At 40.9% G+C, this 9,026-nt stretch overlaps 1 protein-coding gene across 1 annotated transcript; it reads right to left on the bottom strand.

The window, feature by feature from the left end:
• Positions 1-398: 398 nt before the first annotated feature.
• On the bottom strand, positions 399-8,782 carry LOC121533642 (NADH dehydrogenase [ubiquinone] 1 alpha subcomplex subunit 7). The gene is made up of 4 exons (XM_041839763.2): positions 8,672-8,782; positions 8,362-8,411; positions 8,027-8,161; positions 399-619 (listed from the first exon to the last, which is right to left on the bottom strand). The coding sequence occupies exons 1-4, from the start codon at positions 8,720-8,722 to the stop codon at positions 529-531; spliced, it is 327 nt and encodes a 108-aa protein (XP_041695697.2). The 5' UTR covers positions 8,723-8,782; the 3' UTR covers positions 399-528.
• Positions 8,783-9,026: the final 244 nt, after the last annotated feature.

Here is a 9,026-nt window from a genome sequence, read left to right as displayed (position 1 = left end):
TCGAAAACGCAAAGGAGCAATGAGGAAACAAAATATCAAATTGAAGCATTGCATTCTACATCTGCATTGCTTGCTGTTTGGGGTTTTGTAGAAGCACTTTATGACATCTGCTAATGTAAAAAGGGCTTTATAAATACATTTGATTTGCCTTCAAAGCCAGACCTAAATGCAGAACAAAGTGCAATGCAAAGGCTATTTTGAGCAAAGGTTGGAGGTTTTAAGTTGCTGCACTTGAACATGTAAATAAATCCAGCATATGTACAGGAAAAGGCATGAAGCTGTCACAATGAGAGAAGATTCTGGTACTATAGGTTGGGGGAGTGAAGAATTTCCAGCAGACTACGTGCATGTATGGTTGAGTGGACTAATAACATGAATAATTGGTCATTACAAAAAAATCATTGAACATTACATCATTTATTAACACTTAGATATTTTACAGGTTTTGAACAATAGGGAGAGCAACATTGTGCTCTGCTGTCAGGCCTAAAGTAAGTCAGGAGAGAAACAATTTGTTGATGTTGTTGTTCAGAGGTATGGCTGGTCTGTAGACAGCGTTAGCTCCCTGGGAACATTACCAGGTGTGACAGGACGCTTTGCTGGCACCTCCAGAGCTTGGCTGTAAGAAAATGAAAGCATAAGTTGATGACTATGTTGGTACATCATTTAGAAGATGGTAAAATGAAAATCTTGCAGCCCTCACAAAACGAATACCTGCCAAACCAGTTATAATTTTAAAAGATACAAATGCGTTAATTAGAAACAATGCGAATAATGACCATTTAAAAAGCTTTATGAAAATCTATATAAAATCAGAATTAAACAGTTGGACTGATCCTACAGCCTTCTTTGACTCAACCACCCTGAAGCAATTATCAGCAGACAAAAAAGAATATTAAGACATTCACGCTGAGAAAAGCACCAGGAATGGAAGGCTTTCCCATAGAATTCTATTTAACATTTTGGGACACAGTAGTGCCCCTATTTCGACAAATGACAACACGTCACTTAATTCAGTGCTTCCTAGTTCCATTTATCAAAACAGTTATTTCAGTTACATTAAAACCAGGAAAATAAAGTTATATATTTTTTAATAGACACAAACAGTTTAATACAATACGCTAAAAAACATAGATTTATCAATAATGGCTGTTGGTGCCGAAATGACCTTAGACCATCTTGAATGGCCTTTTCTATTCAAAATGTTGGAAGCTTTCAACTTTCAAGCTGAAATAATACATTCTAATAAAAATATTATATAAATGTCCTAAAGCAAAAATACACACATTATCTGATGAAATTGCAACAACAACAAAAAATCTGAATACCCAGGATATAAAATGTACAGTGAGGGAAAAAAGTATTTGATCCCCTGCTGATTTTGTACATTTGCCCACTGACAAAGAAATGTTCAGTCTATAATTTTAATGGTAGGTTTATTTGAACAGTGAGAGACAGAATAACAACAAAACAATTCAGAAAAACGCATGTCAAAAATGTTATTAATTGATTTGCATTTTAATGAGGGAAATAAGTATTTGACCCCCTCTCAATCAGAAAGATTTCTGGCTCCCAGGTGTCTTTTATACAGGTAACGAACTGAGATTAGGAGCACACTCTTAAAGGGAGTGCTCCTAATCTCAGTTTGTTACCTGTATAAAAGACACCTGTCCACAGAAGCAATCAATCAATCAGATTCCATACTCTCCACCATGGCAAAGACCAAAGAGCTCTCCAAGGATGTCAGGGACAAGATTGTAGACCTACACAAGGCTGGAATGGGCTACAAGACCATCGCCAAGCAGCTTGTTGAGAAGGTGACAACAGTTGGTGCAATTATTCGCAATTGGAAGAAACACAAAATAACTGTCAATCTCCCTCGGCCTGGGGCTCCATGCAAGATCTCACCTCGTGGAGTTGCAATGATCATGAGAACGGTGAGGAATCAGCCCAGAACTACACAGGAGGATCTTGTCAATGATCTCAAGGCAGCTGGGACCATAGTCACCAAGAAAACAATTGATAACACACTACGCCGTGAAGGACTGAAATCCTGCAGCGCCTGCAAGGTCCCCTGCTCAAGAAAGCACATATACAGGCCCGTCTGAAGATTGCCAATGAACATCTGAATGATTCAGAGGAGAACTGGGTGAAAGTGTTGTGGTCAGATGAGACCAAAATCGAGCTCTTTGGCATCAACTCAACTCGCCGTGTTTGGAGGAGGAGGAATGCTGCCTATGACTCCAAGAACACCATCCCCACCGTCAAACGTGGAGGTGGAAACATTATGCTTTGGGGGTGTTTTTCTGCTAAGGGGACAGGACAACTTCACCGCATCAAAGGGACGATGGACAGGTCCATGTACTGTCAAATCTTGGGTGAGAACCTCCTTCCCTCAGCCAGGGCATTGAAAATGGGTCGTGGATGGGTATTCCAGCATGACAATGACCCAAAACATACGGCCAAGTCAACAAAGGAGTGGCTCAAGAAGAAGCACATTAAGGTCCTGGAGTGGCCTAGCCAGTCTCCAGACCTTAATCCCATAGAAAATCTGTGGAGGGAGTTGAAGGTTCGAGTTGCCAAACATTAGCCTCGAAACCTTAATGACTTGGAGAAGATCTGCAAAGAGGAGTGGGACAAAATCCCTCCTGAGATGTGTGCAAACCTGGTGGCCAACTACAAGAAACGTCTGACCTCTGTGATTGCCAACAAGGGTTTTGCCACCAAGTACTAAGTCATGTTTTGCAGAGGGGTCAAATACTTATTTCCCTCATTAAAATGCAAATCAATTTATAACATTTTCGACATGCGTTTTTCAGGATTTTTTTGTTTGTTATTCTGTCTCTCACTGTTCAAATAAACCTACCATTAAAATTATAGACTGATCATGTCTTTGTCAGTGGGCAAACGTACAAAATCAGCAGGGGATCAAATACTTTTTTCCCTCACTGTATGTGGAAAACCCCAGATAATGGCAATAGGAAAAATAAAGAATAACTCATGATCTACAGCAATCCTTTCAGTAGACCACAAAAAATATAAAATACTTAGGATGCTTAATAAGTGACAGCAAACAAATATATAAAGATAACTTTATCCCATTACTCAACAATATGAAAACAGATCTCATTAAATGGAACAATCTTCCCATAAATCTTACAGGTAGAATAAACCTCTTCAGAATGGCATGGCTCCTTAAGTTTTTATATTCATTCTCAGTAATACCAATTACCCCACCGAAGACATTCTTTAAAAATGTATACTCTGTCATAAGACTTTATATGGGCAAATAAAAGTCATAGAATAAAAAGGAACATTTTACATCTTCCTAAGTCTGAGGGTGGTTATAACCTTCCAGATTTGGAATTGTATCAACTCTCCACCCATGGCTTTTACTTGCGACATATTTTTATTTTATTTTGTAATTGTACCTTTATTTAACTAGGAAAGTCAGTTAAGAACAAATTCTTATTTACAATGACTGCCTACACTGGCCAAACCCGGACGACGCTGGGCCAATTGCGCGCCGTCCTATGGGACTCCCAATCACGGCCGGTTGTGATACAGCCTGGAATCAAACCAGGGGTCTGTAGTGACGCCTCAAGCACTGAGATGCAGTGCCTTAGACCACTGTGCCACTCGGGAGCCCATATACAGTAGTTTAATGCACTAAAGAAGAACAATGGGTACATATTGAAGATGCGCATGCTCATCCCCAGAATCTTTTAACATGTCTATTTTCTAAGGATAAAGCTATTAACATTAACAACTTCATAGTTAAGAAAACTATAACAATATGAAAGAAAATGAAATGTATTCTACAAGAACCAATTTCATTCCTTAAAAACACAAACTTATGGAACAATCCTTGGATAGCTTTTCAGAATTCACCGATTAAATGTGTCTACATGGAAAACTAAAGGCATAGAAACCGTAAATGACTTGGTAATAGGAAATACATTTATTTCCATGACAGAATTAAAAAGCAATTTTGGACTGACCAATACATGCAACTTAAAAAAGTTACATATCACAACATTTCTATTTGAAATCTTTTGGGAATCAAGAGTAATCTTGAGGAAACCCTAATTGAGTCAGAAAAGGATATTCATATTGTAGGTAAGATGCATAAAACCCTCGCAGAGAGCCTATCCAACTGACAATCTCTTAGGAAAAAAATATAAACTACTGGAATCAAGAATGAAAAAGAACTGATATTGGCACAAGATGGAGGGAATGTTGGAACTTAACTAATTAAATTACAGTTAACGAAAATCCACACTTAATCCAGTATAAGCTAATATATAGAATGTATTACACGAGACAACATTCACTAATTCTACAGCACAATGGTAGAGTCATGTCTTAAGTGTAAAACTAACAATGACTCAATCCATACCTTCTGGGAATGCTATAAAGTACAAAAGTTATGGGCAGAGTTAGAATGTTGGCTGTCAGAAGTATTACAATGTAAATGTACTTTTAATCCGTCTGTCTGCATATTTCAAGACATGGCATATGAGGGTGCAGTGAGATACCCGATGGGTTGGACTATATTTTTCTCGTCAATCATCTTGAAAAACATACTTAACTGGAAATCAACCAATCCTCCATCGTTAACATTTTACATTTTAGCAGACGCTCTTATCCAGAGCGACTTACAGTTAGTGAGTGCATACATTTTTCATACTGGCCCCCCGTGGGAATCGAACCCACAACCCTGGCGTTGCAAGCGCCACGCTCTACCAACTGAGCTACAGGAGGCCTGGAGCTTTCCACAAAGGAAAGGTCAGAAGCTTTATTATCTAAATGTTGAAACTGAGTTGGCGACGGAGAGAAACAAAATGGTGCAGTTTGAGGCCATGTGGCGGAGAGTGATACGGGCGCTGGAGATGGGGGTGTGAGCAGGTGGGTCTGGGCAGGTGTGATGTGGATGTTTGTGTGCATCTGTATTGTTAAAAAAAAACTAAACTAAAAATGTGTATTAAAAAATGATGGTAAAATACAGTATAGAGTAAATTCTCTAGCTAAATCAAATGTACACCGATATTGTATAATACTGTCAAAGAAATTCACTATAATCCAAATATACACAGTGTACAAAACAATAAGAACAACTGCTCTTTCCATGACAGACTGACCAGGTGAATCCAGATGAAAGCTATGATCCCTTATTAATATTACTTGTTAAAAACTTCAAATCAGTGTAGATGAAGGGGAGGAGATGGGTTAAAGAAGGATTTTTAAGCCTTGAGACAATTGAGACATGGATTGTGTATGTGTGCCATTCAGAGGGTGACTGGGAAAGTCAAAGGATTTAAGTGCCTTTGAACGGGGTATGGTAGTAGGTGCCAGGTGCACCAGTTTGTGTCAAGAACTGCAACGCTGCTGGGTTTTTCCACGCTCAACAGTTTCCCCCATGTGTATCAAGAATGGTCCACCACCCAAAGGACATCCAGCCAACTTGACAACTGTGGGAAGCATTGGAGTCAAGCTGGGCCAGCATCCCTGTGGAGCGCTTTCCACAACTTGTAGAGTCCATGCCCTGAGGACTTGAGGCTGTTCTGAGCACAAAAGGGTGGGGTGCAACTCAATATTAGGAAGCTGTTCCTAATGTTTGGTATACTCAGTGTATAGCTTGATTAGCCACCGAACAGCTAGCGCGACAGCTAAAATGGCTTTGAAAAAATACAATGTCAGATCATAAGGAGAAGTATTTACCAAAATAACTAAATTATGGCATTTACTAATCATAAAACTACATTTGGGTACATTTGTGAGCGACAGACAGGAGTAGCTAATGGATTTACTAATGGAGGAAGTTATTTCTGGTTTCGGGCAGGACCAGGCCTTAAATTTGGCCGAAGCAATCGGGCATGGGTAGGGCTCGTGCTAAAGATTCATGCCCGTACACACACTAATACCAAAGTCAATATCAGCATGGGAAGTAGATAGCTAGGTGTAAAATCCCTCAAACAAACTGCAGTATCAATTTAGGAGTTACACCATGTTGAAGTTGGTAGAGATCGCATTTCTAGCTCAAAACTTTGAGTCAGTGTGGTTGCTATGGCAATGGGCCTGCGAGTCTGCTAGCAAGGAGACAAGAGGTAGATGAAGGATCTGACTGTGTACTTTGAGGCCATCTTGGACAAAAATATATACTTTGTCATGAATATATAGACTGATGTATACCCATACCATCTTTTGGCTGATTTGACGATTTGGAGTGCAGTGCTAACTGTGCCACTAGAGATCCTGGTTCGAATCCAGGCTCTGTCGCAGCCGGCCGCGACCGGGAGATTCATGGGCGGCGCACAATTGGCCCAGCGTCGTCCAGGGTAGGGGAGGGAATGGCCGGCAGGGATGTAGCTCAGTTGATAGAGCATGGCGTTTGCAACGCCAGGGTTGTGGGTTCGATTCCCACGGGGGGCCAGTATAAAAAATATATATATATATGTGTTCACTAACTGTAAGTCGCTCTGGATAAGAGCATCTGCTAAATGACTAAAATGTAATGTAAATGTTTAAAAGCATTATGAAATGTGATAGAGGATGACACACTATAGCTATGACACGTTCCTACACAATTAACTGATTTCAGACAGACCACTTAAAAAATTTCACCATGATTTAACTTCTATTTTACCCACAGATGGAACATAGGCTTTCACCAAATTGATGATTTCTATTTCTGGGGGTGGATTATCCCTTTAACAACTTGGAAGTGCTCACATTTCCCGATTTCCTTGTCCCAAATCTTTCATTCCGTCCATCCTCAACCCCAGGATGTAGGTGCTCACATTACAAGACGATTCCCTAGTTGATCCTGCCCTGCGTTTCTCTGTTGTCATAGGAAGAAAATGCTGACAATCAAACAGCGAGCTGCTTTATTAGTGTGCACATTATTTATGTGCAGAAACATCAAAAAAGAGATGGAGGGGCAGAATATGGACCCGCAAATGGTTGGGCAGATGTGGACAATATTAACTTTCTATTCTACAGAGGGAATTGAAGGTAATATAAAACGTTTAATATTGAAAAGGCAGCTGCGTTCTCTCCACAGCTCCACCAATGTGTCTTCCATCACCTCGGTCCACATGGTGCTTGTTGTTGCTTTCCTCTTCGCCAATATTGTTTTGGTCTCACATGCTGAGTACGCAATGACTACTGGCAGTAGTTCTTGCCCAATCGCATCGTAGCACTGCTCATACTACAAGATGTACAACCAACATTTCAGAAAATTATCAGGACATCCGACAGGGGTCTGGAGAACGGAACAGCCATCATCGGTGCGTCCTTGACCCGCTCAAACTACATGAGTCCCGACGTACTGATCCTAGCCCAAGTTCATAAGATTTCACCCCAATCATGAAAATGTGTCTGTGACGGCAAAAACTTTGCAAATTTGTGGCAAAATCGTGAACTAGAATGGCCAACTCTTGAAGTCTCAAGGAGTTGGTCTGATGGGTTTACTCTCATCTGTGTGGTCCTCTGTAGCTCAATTGGTAGAGCATGGCGCTTGTAACGCCAGGGTAGTGGGTTCGATCCTCGGGACCACCCATACGTAAAAATGTATGCGCACATGACTGTAAGTCGCTTTGGATAAAAGTGTCTGCTAAATGGCATATTATTATTATCTGCCTCCCCCCTTGCTTGTGGGAACAATAGAGGAACCCCCCCCCCCCACCACCACCCCCCCCACTTGCGCCATGTCATGTCATACCTGGACCACCTATTGAGATGGGCCTTTTGTTAAGTAAATCAAATGAAAAGGAGAATGCAGTGTGTCTTTAAGGACATGAACTGGCAGAGGTTTAAGTAAAGTATAGTGCCATTGTTTTCAGGAAGGTGTACCCATGGCAATAGGAGGGACAGGAGGCAAGGGCAGGGAAGCCACCTGAGGACAAACAGTAAAGCAGTCATATGCACTCAACCTCCACCTGACTAGCCAGAGGAGGATGGAATCCCAACACTTATCGAACTGCCATAGCCTTTGTGTCATAGACTTTCTTAATGTCCCACTCACCCAGCAGCGAGGGCTTTTTGACTGGACATCACGATGGTGGCTGGTGCAGACTCTCTACGCCCATCTCTGCCATTATAGTAATTGAAGGCAAACTTGTGACTGGGACCAACTGGAAGTTTGGGGGGTGGTTGGGTCCTGCACAAAAGATTGAAACTAAGATTGTGTGGCATTTACAAAGTGTCGGCCTACTCCTTCTATATATAGAGTACAAACAGTTTAGTGCAAACACCATCCGTACCTCCCAATTGATTGTCATGCAAAACCTGCAGAAAACTTCCTGCCTAAATGGATTATTAGCTATTAAACATTCAAGACATGAATGACTTGCCACTTACCTCTTTGCAATCTCACCGTAACGCAACTGGAGCTTTGCTTGCAGATCATGCTGTGTAAATTTGAGCAGGTTAATTAAAAGTAACAACTTGCTTTTCAAAGAGTCTTCTATTGCTAACATGCAATGTTCGTTAGCCAACTAAAGTAGCTAAGAAGCTAGCTAACAAGCTAGATAACGTTAGCTGTGTTTCCTTAGCCAGTTCGACAGGCTTTAAAATCTTAAAACGTGTAGGGACCTAGAAATAAGTTAACTAACGTTACATTAATAACAACTTGCACTAAATACACAATATAAAGAGATATATGGCTTACCCCGGATAAAAGATTTCTGAGCCTCTGGATAATCTTTGTGGCAGTCGCCATTGTTGTTGTCAAGGGCAGAATACTTCTTCTTTTTCTTTTCACGACAGGCAGTCCAAGTTCTGTTGGATCACTGACACCTACCGTTCTGGAGTGATACATCATGTACCGGTTTGTGAAATCGGGACACACTCTTTTCACGCGACTTAGATACAGCTATGACCGGAAGTGATGTTCGTAGGAGGCTAGGAGAGCATTTTCGCTAACAATAACCCCTTTCCTAACCTTAAAACGTAACTTCCAGTCGTAGCTGTGTCGAAGTGGCATGAAAAGTGTTTCTCATGTGAAATCAGAATGTGCTACCATA

This window comes from Coregonus clupeaformis, chromosome 20 (genome assembly GCF_020615455.1).
Source record: "Coregonus clupeaformis isolate EN_2021a chromosome 20, ASM2061545v1, whole genome shotgun sequence".
In the NCBI taxonomy this organism is placed as follows: domain Eukaryota; kingdom Metazoa; phylum Chordata; class Actinopteri; order Salmoniformes; family Salmonidae; genus Coregonus; species Coregonus clupeaformis.
Note: the sequence above shows the minus strand (reverse complement) of the source record. Positions and strands in the feature narration are given on the sequence as shown.

Bases quoted from the DNA above. Each gene is read 5' to 3' on its own strand.
- LOC121533642 (XM_041839763.2), bottom strand. From the start codon at position 8,722: ATGGCGACTGCCACAAAGATTATCCAGAGGCTCAGAAATCTTTTATCC. The intron at 8,412-8,671 runs GTAAGCCATATA...AAATTTACACAG, and splicing joins TCAGAAATCTTTTATCCGGG to CATGATCTGCAAGCAAAGCT. The intron at 8,162-8,361 runs GTAAGTGGCAAG...TCTTTTGTGCAG, and splicing joins TACGGTGAGATTGCAAAGAG to GACCCAACCACCCCCCAAAC.